The following is a 20281-nucleotide window of genomic DNA, read 5'->3' on the forward strand; positions in this document are numbered from 1 at the left end:
ATCTGCTAAAGAAGAAGTAGCGTATTCTTCTTTGCATTTATTTTGTCTTAGTTTTGATTCTAATTCCGGTTAGAGCGCCCCGACTGGTGGAAGAAAAATCCACAGAATAGCCGCACCTTTGTATAAGCCGCATGGTTGAAAACTTATGAAAAAAGTAGCGGCTTATAGTCCAGAAAATACGGTAATTGGAAAGCAAAATACTAATTTCATCATCATAATTTAATCAATATCCTAAAAGTCTGACTTGATGTCACACTAGAAGGTAAAGTGTTTCTCTTCATTTTTTGAGCTCTATATATTTGCATGGAGACTTTTGCGCTACAATGGTATGGGTTATTCTATTTTCCTGTTGCAAGCTGCTGATTTTCACTTTTCACACTCTGCATTAGGGTCAAGCTGGAGACCAGGGAGCTACTGGGCCTTCCGGACCATCTGGACAAAGAGTGAGTGCAAACCAGAGACTGTATAAATAGAACTGGACAAACCCCCTGCGCCATCGTCTGTAGGTTTTCTGAAGAGAAGCCCTTTATTCACGACTCTGGGTGACTGTGTGAAAGGAGCTGACACTTACTGTACATCAGTTAATCCAAAAAAAGGCAAATGGGTCGAATGAACAAGTCTGACAGCTGATTGGAACACGCCCACCTTATAAGGTTGCCACCTTTCAGAAATAGAAATAAGGGACGCCCCGATTTCAGCAGCGCAGGCGCCAAAAAAAGGGACATCCCCAAAACTTCTAAACTGCATAGAAATGTATTTATTTTATATGAAAAAACAAAATGCTTTGATTTAAAGTCTAAAGTGCTTTAATTGCATTGAACTTGCATGATACAGACAGCCGACCATACTAGCAACTGAAATAGCCTCCTATGTTATGTATGTCCCCATCAGCCCAGATGTTCTGTATGCAGGTAAATATAAATATAGCTACAGGTGAAGGTCAGAAAATTAGAATATGGTGTAAAAGTTAATTTATTTCAATATTTCAACTTAAAAGGCAAAACTAATACATTAGATTGTCTCATTACATGCAAAGCAAGATATTTTAAACCTTTATTTGTTATAATTTTGATGATTGAATTGTTTTTTGATTTCATAAAATATTCAAATTTTTTTAGATTTCTTTGGGGAGGTTTTCATAAACTGTGAGTCATAATCATCAACATAATAACAAATAAAGGCTTGAAATATCTCACTTTGCATGTACTGGGAAATAATATATTTGTTTCACCTTTAGTTGAATTTACTACGAATGAAGTTTTGCAATATATTAAAATCACCTGTATATTATGACATCAATAAATAAGAGCATGATATACAGTATGTCCGTATTGGTTCAATACGGAACGCAACTTTTAATTCCCAATTACGTAAAGATTCCGTATTTTAAGGGACGGGTGGCAACCCTACCACCTTACCTCAGTTGCTACACATTAACCTATTTTAGCTAAGCTAATTTTAACTTATGTTTATCCATCGTCATTTCAGCTGTCGCTACCGAAGCGTCATCTTTGGACTAAACTAAACTTCCTCCCCAAACCCTTCCAGTAATCTTTAGCACAAGTAACAACACAATAAGCCATATTAACTTTAAAATAAAAATTATTATACCCTTTGACGTCTTTATTCACAGCTCAGAAGCCAAGTTCACTGAAATTGTAAAGCTACTAAAGTGATAGCAAGCTGTCTGGCACAATAGACTGCAATGCAGCATTCACTCCAAAACACACCCTTGATCCTGTTTACATGTTGCTTTAGATGTTTTTTACCTGATGAGGTAGATACAAATCCACTAACCATATCCATACTGTTATGGATATGAGATGTAGTTATCAAGATCAAAACCACTGTTTGGACAAGTCTGTAAACACGTTTATTTTTTGCTGTAAAGCTGGACATTTTCAACAAAGTTGGGTCAATGGAGACCGACTTGCTTTTGGAAGCAGCCCCTAGTGGTCATTTGACAAACTGCAGTTTCCTCCTTCCTCCACACTGGCACCAGCTCTGAAATCTAAATGTTGCCCTAGTGACACAACCGATACTAAAATACTGTAATAAACTGCAATGTCGCTTTGAATTCAAAGACAAATCATACTTTTTTTTTATGTATCACATGAATATTTTTTTTTCACTGTTTGTCCATTTTCTACATCTCATCTTAATCTACCGTTTGTTGCATTTGTTCTCGTGCTATCCTCTTTGCGGATGTAACACAACATCTGCCTGTATTAGTTTTAATAATGATCTAATCTGCTCCGCCCGTAGGGACCACCTGGACCTGTTGGCCCTGCTGGAAAGGACGGCTCCAACGGTCAGACAGGACCCATCGGACCCCCTGGACCCCGAGGTCGTGGTGGAGACACCGGCCCCTCTGTGAGTGCATATGATAACTTTACCTCTTAGTAACATTCATTTTCACTGCAAAATCTCAAAATCTTACCAGGAATATTTGTCTTATTTTTAGTTAAAATGTCGCATTTTTAGTCAAAAAATCTCATTACACTTAAAACAAGAGTCATTATCAGAAAAATAACTTGTTATTTGACAATTTTCACCTGTTTCAAGTAAATGTTCACTTGAAATAAGTAGTAAAATCTGCCAGTGGGACAAGATTTATCTCCTCATTACAAGCAAAAAAATCTTGCTCCACTGGCAGATTTTTCGACTTATTTTAAGTGAAAATCTACTTGAAACAGGTGAAAATTGTTGTCTTTTCCAGTGATGAGTCTTGTTTTAGAGATTTTTTTTTTAGATTTTTTTTACTAAAAATGAGACATTTTAACTAGAAATAAGACAAATATTCCTGTTAAGATTTTGAGTTTTTGCAGTGTATGAAGTAATTTTATATCTAATACCGTTTTTGTGAATGATATCAATGTCAAATAGTCAAAAAATATATAAAAGAAAAAAAAAAAAACAATAAAAGCCGGAGAAGGTCTGAGGCAGAAATGAAGAAGAAACCTGTATGTAAACCCAGTAGAAAAATCTGCCAGTGGGACAAGATTTATCTTCTCATTACAAGCAAATAAATCTTGTTCCACTGGCAGATTTTTCGACTTATTTTAAGTGAAAATCTACTTGAAACAGGTGAAAATTGTTGTTTTTTCCAGTGATGAATCTTGTTTTAAGTGTAATGAGATTTTTCTTTTTACTAAAAATGAGACATTTTAACTAGAAATGAGACAAATATTCTTGTTAAGATTTTGAGTTTTTGCAGTGTACCTCTAAAGATTCAAGTAGGAGAGAGAGAAGAATCACTTTCAGTCAGTAAATGTATGAAAAAAAAAACCATAAAGTGCCTAGAAGTATAAAGAATCCATTTTGACAGTCCGTGAAATAGCAAGCGCCTGTGCAAGATTCACACATTATAATAGCATCATGAGTAGCAGGTCAGCTGTAAATGATGTGTCTTGAAGTGAACGGACTCCTGTGGGGGGTTTGCTTCACTAAGTTGCTGTTAGAGCCAGCTTTAAAGAATAATTTGAGTTGTCAAAGTAACTAAAGAACTGGTTTTCAATAGGTCCATTGTTGAAACCAAAAGATGAAGTCTCAGAGGAAAATGAGATGAGAGCACTGACTGCAGGATATCTGCTGAACCTGCTGTGGGAACTGTCTGCTCAGAGAGAATGGAGACAAGCAGTACTCGAGTTGTAAAAAAAAATCAGGGGGGATGGGGGATTTTATCATATGGGGACTGATAATTTGTGCTGATTAAAAATAATATAATATATTACAAATAATAGCACTGACCAAAACACCTGCAGAAATACTGCAGGAATGACATAGCAGCAGTTAAATGCAGCCTTCTGTAAGCTTTAAATATCCACTGGGCTTACATCAAATACATCAAAACACAACAATAAAAAACACTTTTCTGAACTTATCAATATGACTCTGTCCTTCACAGGATAAGTAAAATGGATCACTGCAAAAACTCACAATCTTAACAAGAATATTTGTCTTATTTCTAGTTAAAATGTCTCATTTTAGTAAAAAAATCTCATTACACTTAAAACAAGACTCATCACTGGAAAAAACAACAATTTTCACCTGTTTCAAGTAGATTTTCACTTAAAATAAGTAGAAAAATCTGCCAGTGGAACAATATTTTTTTGCTTGTAATAAGAAGATAAATCCCACTCGCAGATTTTCCTACTTATTTCAAGTGAAAATTTAGTTGAAACAGGTGAAAATTGTCAAATAAGTTATTTTTCTGGTGTTATTTTTCTGGTGATGACTCTAAATGTTGAAATAGCAGTAAAACCACATTCATTGATGAAATAACATAAGGGATGGAAAGGGGGGATGGCAGTTTTACTGGGGGGATGATTTTGACATTTTTTATTTCAGGGGGGATGCCGTCCCCCCTCATCCCCCCTCAATTCCAGTACTGGAGACAAGTAACCACAAGTTTCCACTTCTCTGTTTTCTCTCTCAGGGTCCCCCTGGAAACCCCGGACCCCCCGGTCCTCCCGGCCCCCCTGGTCCTGGCATCGACATGTCTGCCTTCGCTGGTCTGGGTCAAGTTGAGAAGTCCCCCGATCCTCTCAGGTACATGAGGGCCGACCAGGCCGCGGGAAACCTCCGTCAACACGACGCCGAGGTCGACGCCACTCTCAAGTCTCTCAACAACCAGATTGAGAACATCCGCAGCCCAGAGGGATCCAAGAAGAATCCTGCTCGCACCTGCAGAGATCTGAAGCTCTGCCATCCCGACTGGAAGAGCGGTGAGTGTCACCCAGCAGAACTGGTTGAATTGGGGTGAGATGATAAAAGAGAGAGGAGTAGGGCTGGGGATCGATTCAAATGTCAAGAATCGATTCGATTCCGATTCTTAAGATTCAGAATCGATTATCAAGATTTGATTCCATCCGATTCGATTCCGATATTGATTTGGGTTAGTGTTATTAAAACTGTTTTTTGAGCTGTTGCATGAATGATATGACTGTAGTTATGCAAAATATTACTACTAGTATTATATTGAGATTAAACAGCAAGTATTGCAGCTAATGATGCTGTAAGGACCAATCAGCTCCCAGAATGCTGATAGAACTGCTTTCAGAAACATCATGTGGGTCAGAATTACCAAACAGATCCAGGGAGGAAACAGAGACGGAGGAAATCGCTTTTATTTTTTCCCACATTCCGTTTTTATTTGTTCCATTTTCGGTCTATTTTGGTTTTTAATTTTTGAGCATTTGGTTTTTTAGCATTTTTTGCAAATGGAACCCCAAGACAGTATATAAAGTAATGAAATATAGACAATTTATGCAATTATAACCTAACACTTTAATGTTTTCATACCTTTAAACATATTTAAAGGCAAAAACATGGCACCAGTTATTCTCGTGTCCAACAAAACATTCCTTTTTTGGGGATAAACAAAAAAATAACCAAAAGTTGTAATGTAACGATTAAAAAAAAATAATAAAAAACATAAATAAATAAAATAATTTAAAAAAAAAAATCGATCTTTAGACATATTAATCGATTTTTAGGAATTAATATGAGAATCGATTTAGAATTGGGAAATCGATTTTTTCAACACAGGCCTAGAGAGGAGTTACCCTGCATTCACATTGAAAGCGTCACGGGCATCATAGGCAGCCGGCTGCCATTCATTTTCTATGAAAACGCGCGTCAAGAGGCAGCGGCAGCAGCAGCAGCAGCCTGGGAGTTCAAGTTCATCATTTATTTTATTTTTTTAGGGGAGTACTGGATTGATCCCAATCAAGGCTGCACCATAGATGCAATCAAGGTCTTCTGCAACATGGAGACCGGGGAGTCCTGCGTCTACCCCAAACCGTCCAGCATTCCTCGCAAGAACTGGTGGTTCAGCAGGAGCAAGGACCGCAAGCACGTCTGGTTCGGAGAGACGATGAACGGAGGATTCCACGTACGTTGCACCACCTGCAAAAATACATTTTGTGGTTTACAGTGGAGTGATACATTGAAAATGCTTTCCAAACCTGTAATATGAATCTTTCTTTATTTCGGCTTGTACACACTTTTTTACAAAACAAGATGAAAAGGTAAAAAAAACAAACATTTCTTTTGCCGAAAAGGTGTAGGCTGGAGCCGTAGCTTATAGTGCCGACCCTTTTTTTCTTATGATCTGCTTAAATATGAGACATTAGCTTTTACTCCGTGGAAACAAACAATACATAAAGAAGACAAAATTAAGTAAGACAAAATATAAAATTGACGTTTCACATTCTAGAATGTTTTTGATAATATACTTTATAATTATAGTGTTTTATATTTATTTACAGTATTTTTTTAAACATTTCCTTAAACTTGAAGATAGAACTACACATTTTTAGGTCGTTGTCACAACTATTCCAAATTTCTCTAGCCTTAATTGATGTACATCTCTTTTTAATATTAGTTCTTGCTGTCGTCATCTCAAACATGAGTTTCCCCCTCAGGTCATAGCGGGTTTCTTTTATCTGGAACAAATCCTGAATGTAGTTTGGAAGCAGTTTCTGCTGGGCTTTAAAGGCAAATAAAACAGTATTCTGCTCTACTATGTCATGGAATTTTAAAGTATTATATTTAATAAAGAGATTATTTGTTGGTTTATAATAGTCAGATCTATTAATTATCCTTAACGCTCTTTTCTGTAACAGGAAAATAGGGTTTGTAATTGTTTTATAGGTGTTACCCCATACCTCCACACAATAAAGGGATTAATGGTTATTCTGCCTCTCCATCCACACACTGCAGTTCAGCTACGGTGACGAAAGTCTGGCACCTAACACCGCTGCCATCCAGATGACTTTCCTGAGGCTGCTGTCCACCGAGGCCGCTCAAAACCTCACCTACCACTGTAAGAACAGCGTGGCCTACATGGACGCCTCGACGGGCAACCTGAAGAAGGCCGTGCTGCTGCAGGGCTCCAACGACGTGGAGATCAGAGCTGAGGGCAACAGCCGCTTTACTTACAGCGTCATGGAAGACGGCTGCACGGTGAGTTCAACCAGAGACCTTCAATAAACGAGACACCCCACTACGGTTGGGTTTCCTGTATCTGTGTCACGTGACTGCCCCGCCCCTTTAGGAGACAGGAAGCAGGTCCTGAGTCTATTGAGTCCTATGGGAAAAGTGAACGTGAGCACAGATTATTACCAATTCCTTCGTCCCATAGTAACCTAAGTAAATATGGGACCTATTTTTCAAAAGCCACAAACCTTCTGAACATTCTGACACCAAAATGGCAATTTTCAGACCGACAGATTAGGAGAAAATGAACTTTGTTTGAGACCTGTCTCTGTCTGAGCAACACCACTTACTGTAGGAGACAGGAAGTGTATACCATTTCATACCATTGGCAGAAACGGTAATGCGTTATCTTCTGTATAGAGTAGGGCTGGGCGATATATCAAGATTTTAATATATATCGATATATTTTCAAACGCGATATGGTACGAGACAATATCGTTTATATTGATTTAAAAAAAAATTATATATATATATATATATATTTTTTATATATATATATTTTTTTTTTTTTATTGATGATTTTGATATAGCTTATTTTGTGACAAATTGACTTGAATGTTTTATTTGAGATTTGCACAAATGTTTTGTTATTTGCACAACTGTCAACCTCAGTGGAAAAGTCTGCCTGTTACTGTCTACATTGTATTAATTGCACAGTTTATTTTAATTTAATTGTTATGCAGGAAAGGGATATTTGTTTTATTTTATTCAAGAAGCATTTTTATTCTATATATGCAGGCAGTTTATTTTTATTTCATTTGTTTTATACATTTTGATATTGTGCAGACCTCTGTTAATAAAGGAACCTGTGTGACATTTGGCACGTGGCTTTGTATTAAAACTGACTGTTTTTTTAAGGGTTTGCCTCAGAAAAAAATGAAGCTAACAGAGATGCTATGCTATAATGCTTTGGGGGAAACCCCAATTATGGCACAGAAAAAATATCGATATATATCGAGTATCGCCGTTCAGCTAGAAAATATGGAGATATGACTTTTGGTCCATATCGCCCAGCCCTAGTATAGAGTATCTTTGGTTCCTGCCTCTTTAGCTTCCGACGTTCACTCATCAAAACGGTCCAATTCTCTGCAGCGTTGGGTGAAGTCGTGGCTCATTTAACACCCTCCGTGTTATTTCCCCTCTCCACAGAAACACACAGGACACTGGGGCAAGACGGTGATCGAGTACAGGTCGCAGAAAACCTCCCGTCTGCCCATCGTGGACATCGCCCCTATGGATATCGGCGGAGCTGACCAGGAGTTCGGAGTCGACGTCGGGCCGGTCTGCTACTTGTAAAGAACGAGGGAATCGAAAAAGAAGAGAGAGAAATGAAAATTTGAAAACAATACGAAATAAAAAAAGTAGCATGGTTCAGAAAAAGGAGGAGAGAAAAAGAAAAATCAAGACATTTTTTTTAAATGGGACTTTTTTCTGAGTAAAAAGTGCTTTTTCCAAGTCGAACTCCGTAGGATATCTGCACTGAATGGCACCGGCAACTGTCATTTGTGATTCCTCCAGCATTGCCTCCAGCATCAGCTCTCCCTCCCTCCCTCCCTCTCTACATGGACACTTTCCTTTCCTTAAAAGTCCCCCACTTCACTTCTTTGTGAATATCCACCCCCACCTCCCTCCTGTCCTATATCTATGACCCAAAAGGAGGAAGTATGAGAGCACAGGAACATCCCCGGGAACAAGAGAGAGTACAATACATGGGTGTTATTTATTTATTGTTTAGGTTTGAGTCCCAGGTTGTGGTAGGACGGAGTTTGTTGAAAAGTAATAAAAAAAAAGAAGCCGGCCTACAGATATTAAAAAGAAAAAAAAAAAAGAAGCTCGTCCACCAACTTCCTCTCTTACTTCCTCCTCTTTTTCTAATCAACCCATCCCTCATGTATCATATCCACTAAAGAATACATATCTCTTTTAAACCAAAAATCTATACTGTAGAAAAGTGCAGGTGTTCCTATTTCTACCACCACAGTGTGTATCAAAAATTACTGTGTATTATAATAAAGTCAATGGTGCTATTGTTGTAAAACAGTTTGTATTTTTTAACAACCCGATACTCACATGTAGTGACTTGTACATATGTATATATATATGTATATGTGTGTATACATATATATACAGTTTTCAGAGAGAGCATTTGACCCTGGGATTCTGGATTTCAGGGTAATAAAAGTAATAAAAGTCCCCGCTTCATCCCCTTCCTGCTTCAAACCCCTTGCACAAATGAATCAGGCAATTGGAAAACAGAAATTCCTTTTCCTAAATTTGTTTTTAGTATTGTAAAGCTACCTCACACTAAAAAAAAGAAAAAGATAATAACATATTCACACAGTGAACTGAAGCCTTCCCCTCTGAATCTTAGTTTAATATTTTAGATCCCTACGATCAGTATGTTCGTCATAAAAGCCCCGTCCCACTCCCACCCTTCAGCCCTCTCACGAAGCAGAAACCCTCTGCCTCAACGCACACACACACACACACACACACACACACACACACACACACACACACACACACACACACACACACAGCAGAAGTGATATCAGGTGTGTTAGACCGATGCTCCGATTCCACAGCGAGTGCAGAGGGTTCATTCGTGTGAGGTTGTGTATATTTTTACTACTATTAATAGCATTATTATTAATAAAAATAATAATAATAGCATTAATATTTTGATCTTGACTTGTTTTTTTTGTTACGTTTTAATTAATGTAAATTGGAAATAAAAGACAAAACCAGGTAACAGACTGACATTGCTTTTTATTTATATCCTGCTTTTGTTTTCCCTCCAATGATGAAATATCTGGAACAGCGAGGATTCATTTTCCTTAAAAACAGTCTCACCTAAACATTTTCACATTTTGTGCCCTGCTTCCTCCTCAAGTAAGTTTAGTTCTGATTTTGGGAAAAGGAAGAGGAAAGAAAGATGGATGGATGCTGAGCTGGTTTCGATTTCTCTTTGATGAGGAGTTTAAAGGGAATTGAGTTGCAGAAGGAGCTGGGGAAGGTTGTTCCCATATGTTCCTACATAGTCAAATTACATTTCCCATTTCTTTTCCTCAGGTGTCAAATGCATGATTACGGAAAAATGGGAAACACTGTCATGATGAGTCTTCCTGTATTTCTAATGCCTACAATCGTGTTCTTACTTTTTAAAATCTAAGGTAGCAATAAAACATATTAAGAGAATTTTTTTAACATGTTTTTTTTTATAGTTTATTATTTGATGTGTTGCTTTTTATTTCTGATATAATCATTGTTTGAATCATTTTTGGGAAACAAATTGGAAGGCAAACAAATCATAGGGATAGAAATACATCACTAATAAATAAAATGTCCACAGCTGACGTGCTTGTTCTTTCAGTTTTGGGTCGTCAGCATCGTTTACGGAGCAACATGAGCTGCCGTGATGACAGGTAAAAGTATAGATACTAGAGTTTAAAAATACTCCTGTAGAAGTTGAAGTATCAACTCAAGTTTTTTACTCAAATAAAAGTATAAAAGCACTGGTTTCAAAACTACTTAAAGTATAAAAGTAAAAGTAATGTAAGGGGGAAAAAAGCCATTAAGGACAAAAGCCATTGAAAATGAATGTATCTGTAGTATAATGCAAATATATTAAAGAAGCATATATGTGTACTATTGAGCATTAACATGTGTTTCAGAGAGCAGGAGATATGATGACTAGTTGCCTATAAGTATTGTAATGGTGCAAAAAGTCAAACTTCAGAGGCATGTTATCATTTATCCTAACCTTTATTGGAATGTACATCCAAGTTTAGTTGCAGGAATCTGAGGGAACGGATGTAAGAACAAAACTGGACAAGAACATCTGAAACAACCACAACCAAATTCACTCTATCCGGATGGAGCAATTTAACTGGATAGTTTTTTTTTAAAGGCCGAAATGAAATAGAGTAACGAGGCTGTTTTTAAAATGTAAGGAGTAAAAAGTACAGATAATTGTGTGAAAATGTAAGGAGTAAAAGTAAAAAGTCGTCTGAAAAATAATTACTCCAGTGAAGTATAGATAACCAAACTTTCTACTTAAGTAAGGTAACGAAGTATTTGTACTTCGTTACTTGACACCTCTGATGACAGAGATGCATTTTGGGGGAAGTTGAACTCCAGCACGTCAACATGAGACAGTCAAACAGTCAGAAAATATCCATATCACATACATTTACACCAACACTGCTTCACAGGTTTATCCACATGATATTTTACTGACATGGACCGTAACAAACATCAGCTGACTTCACAGCGTGTGAACAACACAGACGGTCAGCGGCCAGTCTTTCTCTGAGGATAACAAAACACACAACATTTAGTACATTACGCTACACAAAAGGCTGACCTACTCTAAACTCCGCTTCATTCTTGTCACAAACCACCTGTATGATGAAAGTGAGTACAGTTGTTTTCTATTATAAACCATAAACACGCAGAGGTTTGTACACACTGATCCATTTCTCTTTAAGCATACGTCAAAGCTCTGTTTGCACTTCTGTAATCCCTTTTTCCTTTTAGACTTTAGGGACTCACAATAGAAAGAAAAGAACCACTGGAAAGTTTATGATGATTGATCTAAAGGATAACACAATCTTAATAGATTAAAATCTAAATGATAATTGCCGATCCTCTTATCATCAGTCAAACGTCAACATCCCTGGATTCCACCTGCCATCATGGAACTAAAGTCGTAGCTCCCTGTTTTAGCCTGAAACCACTACAGAAGAAGAAAAACCATTTAATTTAACAATTTAACCCCCAGTAATTTCTGCACAGTCAAAACTATTTTGATGTTTTGTTCACATGACATTTCCAATATATATATATATATATATATATATATATATATATATATATATATATATATATATATATATATATATATACATACATATATATATATATATATATATATATATATATATATATATATATATATATATATATATATATATATATATATATATATATATATATATATATATATATATATATATATATATATATAATATTGTGATAAAGTTCTTTATATTCTGTAATGCAATTAAAAAAACAAAAATGTCATACATTCTGGATTCATAACAAATCAACTGAAATATTGCAAGTCTTTTATTATTTTAATATTGCTGATTATGGCTTACAGTTTAAGATTAAGATTCCCAAAATATTCTAATTTTTTGAGATAGGATATTTGAGTTTTCTTAAGCTATAAGCCATGATCAGCAATATTAAAATAATAAAAAGCTTGCAATATTTCAGTTGATTTGTAATGAATCCAGAATGTATGACATTTTTGTTTTTGTAATTGCATTACAGAAAATCACCATATTCTAATTTTCGGAGTCAGTCCTGTACATACCAACTAAAAAAGTTTTTTTTCTTTCCATTTTGAATCATTAAGATATGTCTGATAATAAAATGATTTTGTTTTACATAACATATTGATGTCAGATATGATTTTGGTTTCCTGCTTTCACCGGACAACACTTGTACTTTGACTGAGATTACTCCGACAAACAAAACAAGTGAAACAAAAGACACATCTGTCTTTTTTCTACCTTTTGTCTCGATACTTTCTTACATGTATATGTGATATGTGACAATCCCAGTCATGCATAAATTGATCCAGTAATTTGGAAGCACTAAGTCAAATGTAGTGGAGGAAATCTTTACGTACAAGCATAACTTTGTGTATCTGCAGCTGTTACAATAATTCATTATTAACTGGATTCATTATTAATTCATTATTAACTAGTGGTTCCCTGCTGGGAACCACTGTTCAACATATGTGTTTTAAAAGAGCCATTTTGCAGTTCCTAATGTAAAAACATAAAACAAAGACAGGTGCTCATGTTTCATCATGGGATGAAGCTCATTCTTCACAGGATACTAAAGTAAACACGATGAAGATAAATCCTGTTAATCCAGTCTGTTTGAGCTCCACATTTGCAGGAACCTACAGGCCACACTTTCAAAGCACCTGCGGTACACGCAGTACTCAAGTTGTAAAAAGAATACAGGGGGATGGTGGATTTTATCATACGGGGACAGATAATTTGTGCTGATTACAAATAATATAATATATTACAAATAATAGCAGTGACCAAAACACCTGCAGAAATACTGCAGGAATGACATAGCAGCAGTTAAATGCAGCCTTCTGTAAGCTTTAAATATCCACTGGGCTTACATCAAATACATCAAAACACAACAATAAAAAACACTTTTCTGAACTTATCAATATGACTCTGTCCTTCACAGGATAAGTAAAATGGATCACTGCAAAAACTCAAAATCTTAACAAGAATATTTGTCTTATTTCTAGTTAAAAAGGCCCCTTTTAGTAAAAAAATCTCATTACACTTAAAATAAGACTCATCACTGGGAAAAACAATTTTAACCTGTTTCAAGTAGATTTTCACTTAAAATAAGTAGATCCTTGCAATGAGAAGATAAATCTTGTCCCACTGGCAGATTTTTCTACTTATTTCAAGTGAAAATTTACTTGAAACAGGTGAAAATTGTCAAATAAGTTATTTTTCTGGTGTTATTTTTCTGGTGATGACTCTAAATGTTGAAATAGCAGTAAAACCACATTCATTGATGAAATGACATAAGGGATGGAAAGGGGGGATGACAGTTTTACAGGGGGGATGATTTTGACTGTTTTTATTTCAGGGGGGATGCCATCACCCCTCATCCCCCCTCAACTCGAGTACTGGCGACAAGTAACCACAAGTATCCAAGTCAGGACTAGTATACATTTCAACTTTGCTGGTTGATAGAGCTGATATAATTATTTAATCTATTTTCTGTTGATTGCTTTTTGCAGTGGCTTGAAAAGCATGATCAAGAATAATAAAACCAATGTGAAAAATAAGAGGGAACAAAAAAGGTCAAGTCAAGAGAGAACAAAGAACTTCCCTAAGGATAGACTTTGACGCCACAAATCCCTGGTAAAATTGCCCTGAAAAATTCCTCAGGTATCAATCAATGACCTGATCTGTATGCATATGCAACTGTCCAAATATCTCTGGGAGTAAATTTAGATCAGCAGTTCTGCAATGGCGCCAAAACAACTGGCGTAGCGTTTGTGTAATGAAAGAGGCTTTAACAGAGTCCGTGCAAAATCAGCACGATTAGAATAAAATGGTCATCAGAATGCACAAATATCCCACATGTCCACACACACACACACACACACACACACACACACACACACACACACACACACACACACACACACACACACACACACACACACACACACACACACACACACACACACAAATGAAACGAACAATTAGAGTAGGACACGCATTACAATTAGCACACCTGACAAACACACTCCAACTGATTAGTGCCTTTCAAGTGTTCATTAAAGGTCAGCTGGTCAGAGTCTGATAATTAGAGCTTAATGAAAGATAAAAGTGTTTAGCACAAGGTAGAATAAGAGAAGAAAACAGGTGCTAGAAAAAGAGACAAAAGGTTATCAAGTTCAAAGAATGTCTGTCTCTCTGCTTGTTCCCGTTTCATCTTCGTTTGCACCAGTTTTTTTTAATGTTCTTTATTTCTCTCAATGCAGATAGTATCAATAGTAAACAAATATTTCATATTTCATTGAAATTGAGAAAAATGTTGTAAGAAAAGAAAGATTAGAAAACAACAGAGGTGTCAAAAGTATTCACATTCATTACTCAGGTAGAAGTATAGATACTAGAGTTTAAAAATACTCCTGTAGAAGTTGAAGTATCAACTCAAGTTTTTTACTCAAGTAAAAGTATAAAAGTACTGATTTCAAAACTACTTAAAGTATAAAAGTAAAAGTAATGTAAGGGGGAAAAAAGCCATTAAGGACAAAAGCCATTGAAAATGAATGTATCTTAGTATAATGCAAATATATTAAAGAACCATATATGTGTACTATTGAGCATTAACATGTGTTTCAGAGAGCAGGAGATATGATGACTAGTTACCTATAAGTATTGTAATGGTGCAAAAAGTCAAACTTCAGAGGCATGTTATCATTTATCCTAACCTTTATTGGAATGTACATCCAAGTTTAGTTGCAGGAATCTGAGGGAACGGATGTAAGAACAAAACTGGACAAGAACATCTGAAACAACCACAACCAAATTCACTCTATCCGGATGGAGCAATTTAACTGGATAGTTTTTTTTCAAAGGCCGAAATGAAATAGAGTAACGAGGCTGTTTTTAAAATGTAAGGAGTAAAAAGTACAGATGATTGCGTGAAAATGTAAAAGTAAAAAGTCGTCTGAAAAATAATTACTCCAGTGAAGTATAGATAACCAAAATTTCTACTTAAGTAACGTAACAAAGTATTTGTACTTTGTTACTTGACACCTCTGGAAAACAAATACAAAGAAAAGTAATAATCAAACAGTTGTAAAATGTTAGTTTTCCCCTGGTTAACATGTTCGCTAAATCATTTCATTTCAATGACAGCTGGAGCTCAGAACCCCGTGCTCAGGGTGTCGGTCTCGGTGGGCGTCTTGTGTGGGCTGGGTAAACTCTTCAGGTACTCCAAATGCCTGCGGGCTTCGGCCTGGTTCTGCCTGACGTAGTACACGACGTACACGATGACCATAAAGAACCAGACGAACATGGTCACCAGCATGGCTACGTCGGTGGTTTTCCTCTGCAGACTGCAGAAGTTCACCCCAGAATCCAAGAGTTTGACCAGCGGCTGCCCCGAGTGCTCGGTGTGCGAGCCCAGGTCCTCCCACCGGCTCCCCTCTCCCACCCCTCGCACCGAGCTCTCGCAGATGATGCCGTTCACCGTCTCGGGCTCCAGGTTGAGCGTCTCCATCAGCTCCTGCAGGGTGCAGTCACAGTGCCAGGGATTGTGGTAGAGGCGCGTCTTTGCGCGGGTGGAACCGAACTCGTCCCTGCTGGCGTGCCTGAGTTGGTTGTGCGAAAGGTCCAGCAGGCGCAGCTCGGGGCCCACGTGCCGCAGCATCCCCGAGGCCAGAGAGTCTATGCGGTTGTGGGACAGGTACAGGTCCCGCAGGTGGACCAGACGGCTGAAGGCACTCTCAGGGATGTCCCGGATGTAGTTGCGTTCCAGGTGGAGGGAGACGGTGTCTGACGGGATCCCCTCGGGGATCTCCCGCAGCCCGGCGTCCGAGCAGATCACGGTGGCCGTGTCCCAGGCACAATGGCAGCTGTCTGGGCACTGCGGGGTCGCCTGACCCCAGAGAGCCGAGAACATGAACGACACACAAAACCAGGAGTTGAGGTCCAGTCCTTTACCCCTCCCCCTTCCACTTCCTGCGACGGTGGCACATCTCTCCTTGCACCTGGCTGTGCACATCGCCTTACCATAGTTCCCTGACAGACATCGGGTCCAAATCAGACTCACACAATCGCACCGGGAGAATCTGACAGAGAGAGAGAGAGAAAAGGAGTCAGTCTTATAAAGCAGTGGTTTCCAACCTTTTTTCCTTGGAGCCCCCGCTACTTGTGTCTAAGACCAGCCAGGCCCCCCCAACTAGGGATGGGCGGTATGGACTAAAAAATGTATAATGTATGTATAATGTATAATATACGATAATTTCTGGCATTTATCCCGATAACGATAAAAATGACGATAAAAAAAATACCAATTCAACTCCACCTTTGTAACTATAAATCTATCAACACATTCAGTCTTTGGAGCCAAAACACTGCTCTAAAATAATACTAAATACTACTAAACTACACCAATTAAATTGAATTAATAAAAACCAATTAAATGAGTCCACCCGGCTCATGTCTTTCTTTCTTTCTTTCTTTCTTTCTTTCTTTCTTTCTTTCTTTCTTTCTTTCTTTCTTTCTTTCTTTCTTTCTTTCTTTCTTTCTTTCTTTCTTTCTTTCTTTCTTTCTTTCTTTCTTTCTTTCTTTCTTTCTTTCTTTCTTTCTCTCTCATTTCTTTCTTTCTCTCTCATTTCTTTCTTTCTTTCTTTCTTTCTTTCTTTCATTTCTTTCTTTCTTTCTTTCTTTCTCATTTCTTTCTTTCTCATTTCTTTCTTTCTCTCTCATTTCTTTCTTTCTTTCTTTCTTTCTTTCTTTCTTTCTTTCTTTCTTTCTTTCTTTCTTTCTTTCTTTCTTTCTTTCTTTCTTTCTCTCTCATTTCTTCCTTCCTTCCTTCCTTCCTTCCTTCCTTCCTTCCTTCCTTCCTTCCTTCCTTCCTTCCTTCCTTTCCTTCCTTCCTTCCTTCCTTCCTTCCTTCCTTCCTTCACATATGTTGTGCATGGATTTAACACAGAACCATAAATCAGTTTTACACAAAAACATCATCAACAGGAATTTATCGTTTTTACCACGAGATGACAAATTCTTATCATGAGGAATTTTTTTGACGGTATATCGTGAACGGTAAAATATCGCCCATTCCTAACGTAAAAATGAACATAAATTATGTTTTTTTTATACATTTCTCTTTGGTTTACTCTGTATACATATCACTTTTTTTTCCTCAAATGTCACCAATCTATAAAATAAGCACAAAAGGACATAAAAGGATATAAAAATATTTCTGAAAAATGTCTCTTTTAATGTGAGACCAAAATGTTTTAACATTTTTCCTTTAACAACCTGTCGGAGTCGATTAAATGTTGAGTAATGATATAATAATAAGGAATGAAATCATTTCCTGTGTTTGTCACCAGTGTATAAAAAACGCAAAAATATTCAAGACATTCATAAATTATTCCTAACAATGTCTTAAGAATGACTCATTCGTAAATATCATTTTTACAACTGCATATACTCAAAGCAGACAAAGCGCCCCCCCAGAGATCTCTGGCGCCCCCCCAGGGGGGGGAGGACCCCAGGTTGGGAGACACTGTTATAAAGGATGAGACACAATGTTTAAAAAGAGACGGAGAGAAGCAGTCGGTTGCCAGAAATGAAATGTGCTTCTCCAAATAAAACATGTCTGTATGGGAAGACGCTGCACTGAAACATGTGTGAGTACAATTCCTCTGCCAGAAAAACAACCTTCATCATGCACTTTCCACAGAATCTGTTTCATATTTGATGATGCTGTCATGTCAAAGTGTAACTTTAATACGAGGAACCTGATTATGTTATTGCAGACTCAGAGCAGCCATAACCGTTTAGCTGGATAAATAAAGCTGAAAACCTGTTTTCCATTTCTGTGTTCGAAGAGATGATTATTTCAAATCCTCCTCACCCCATTTATGTTTGCGTGCTTCCAGCAGTGCAAATTTAAGAGCTGACGAAAGGCCTTATATCACACTGATCAATACATGTTCATCTAATTTTCCCCTCTATTTATTTCCCCGTGATGGCACAGTGCCTTAATCATGTTCCAAGGGTGAAGTCGGGGTACTGTGCACTGTGGAGATGGAGGCTAGAAATGGATCGATAACTCAAGATTTTCCTGTTACACCACTAAGGACTAGAGCATCAATCCTGCTTGAGTCACATACTGTCAATAAGTGACATAGCTGGAAAAGAAATTGGCCAGCAGTCGGCCAGGTGTTACTGTCTGCTCACTACTCCTGCAGTTAAGAGGACAAAAGTTAAAGGAATAACAGAAAAAAACAATGCATGTGACCTGTACAAAGCCACCAAAGGATAGTTTCCGTGTATAATGGGAGTTTAATTATTTTAAAGTCACTGATTTTCATCGGCTTTCACGTCTGACCCTTTTCTAACCTCTTTGTGTAAATGCCGTTTTCTCCGACAATCTAATCAGGTGTTTCCAGAACATATTTTTTTGTTTCACTGACACAAGTACAGCCTTTTGACGCTCTTGTTCCAGGGCAGAAGCCACAAGCGACTGCTTGAATTTGATTAGAAGACTATCCGCTAAAATGTCAAGCACCTTTCGTAATAAAATCAACACCATCTTCCCACTCTTCTGGATAGACAAAATACACTGACAGCTTCATGCCAAGATTTAATAGTGGCCGGGATGAGGCTGATATGCCCAAAGGAAGCTGTGTAACAGCCATGTGATGCCAATCAAACGGTCCACGTGTGTTTGATAGACTGAAATGAGGATTTCCAGCCACTCATGTCTGCTATTAACATACTGAACCCTGATGCATGCAAATCCCCAATTAACAAAATAACCACGCCTGCATAATAAGAAGGTGAAGGCTGAAGACTGACAAAAGTGGACAGAGACTTCAAATGCATATATCCTATACATACATATATATGTATATATATATATATATATATATATATATATATATATATATATATATATATATATATATATATATATATATATATATATATATATATGTATATCCTATATATATCCTATACTGTACATATATACATATATCCTTAGGTGCTTTTTCTGATGTCAATCAGATTATCCTAACTGTACAGGAGTCATCACCCTGCGAAATTTCATTCAGACTAAATGACATTAATCTGGGTAAATCTGGTCATCTGAACTATTCCGAAGGTTTTGCAATTTCTCTGCTGTGAGCGAGCAACACTTAAATGAGGGATATTACATTTGTATAATGATCCTGAAAATATTTCCCCGAAGGATTCACTTCATGCAAATGATGATATTGAAAAAATAATATTAGGCTACAGGAGACACGAGTATCAGATTTTACACATGAACAAATTTTTTTCTTAAACTTACCTTTAAGATGCTTTATTATAAAGTAGGAATCCATATAAAGGAGTGGGAGAGTTTGGGCTTTTTTCTTTTTTCTTCTTCTTCCAGACTCTGTTTTTAGTTTTTCCTCGAGTTAGTTCTGTTGGCAGACTGGAATAAAATCCTCATCTTCGTGTTTGAAATGTTGTGTAAAGAGGATCAGCTGCTCTGCGGTCTGTCGCCTGCAAACGGCTCCATCTCTGGCTGTCTCAGCGGTGGAGGCTGTTAGAGCAATAAAGATATGGGACAACCCCACACACACACACACACACACACACACACACACACACACACACACACACCCTCCCTCCCTCTCTCTCCCTCCCTCTCTCTCTCTAGTGTGTGTGTGGGTTCAGTGCGCGCTTGTGTGCGCGTCAGAGAGAGAGAAAGAGAGAGAAAGAGAGAGTGAACAACAACAAACACGGAGGTGTGCTATTATGACTTCTTGCCCTCGTCCTCAGTCTCCGCTTTCTGAGAACACGCTGGTTTCAACCCGGGAGCTATTAACTTAATTACATTTAGGTATAATTGGATCCATCAGAGGCGTTGCCGGACTATTTTTTGACGGGCCCTCATTCAGTCCTGAAGGTTTTTTACGCGT

At 37.4% G+C, this 20281-nt stretch overlaps 2 protein-coding genes across 3 annotated transcripts in view; one reads left to right on the forward strand and one right to left on the reverse strand.

Moving 5' to 3' along the window:
• Positions 1 to 9040, forward strand: part of col2a1b (collagen, type II, alpha 1b) — a 91558-nt gene extending 82518 nt beyond the window's left edge. For both annotated transcript variants that reach the window (XM_061726707.1, XM_061726708.1), the window contains 6 exons: positions 390 to 443; positions 2266 to 2373; positions 4439 to 4727; positions 5709 to 5896; positions 6727 to 6969; positions 8152 to 9040. In XM_061726707.1, coding sequence (XP_061582691.1) covers positions 390 to 443; positions 2266 to 2373; positions 4439 to 4727; positions 5709 to 5896; positions 6727 to 6969; positions 8152 to 8298 — 1029 coding nt within the window. In that variant the 3' untranslated portion in view covers positions 8299 to 9040. The remainder of the gene's footprint in view (positions 1 to 389; positions 444 to 2265; positions 2374 to 4438; positions 4728 to 5708; positions 5897 to 6726; positions 6970 to 8151) is intronic.
• A 6044-nt stretch (positions 9041 to 15084) lies between these two features.
• LOC133449267 (leucine-rich repeat-containing protein 3-like) lies at positions 15085 to 19889 on the reverse strand. Its single transcript, XM_061728399.1, has 2 exons — positions 19666 to 19889; positions 15085 to 16426 (listed from the first exon to the last, which is right to left on the reverse strand). Exon 2 carries the CDS (start codon positions 16357 to 16359, stop codon positions 15499 to 15501), a length of 861 nt encoding a protein of 286 aa, XP_061584383.1. The 5' UTR covers positions 16360 to 16426; positions 19666 to 19889; the 3' UTR covers positions 15085 to 15498.
• Between the last annotated feature and the right edge of the window lie 392 nt (positions 19890 to 20281).

This window comes from Cololabis saira, chromosome 8, assembly GCF_033807715.1.
Source record: "Cololabis saira isolate AMF1-May2022 chromosome 8, fColSai1.1, whole genome shotgun sequence".
In the NCBI taxonomy this organism is placed as follows: domain Eukaryota; kingdom Metazoa; phylum Chordata; class Actinopteri; order Beloniformes; family Belonidae; genus Cololabis; species Cololabis saira.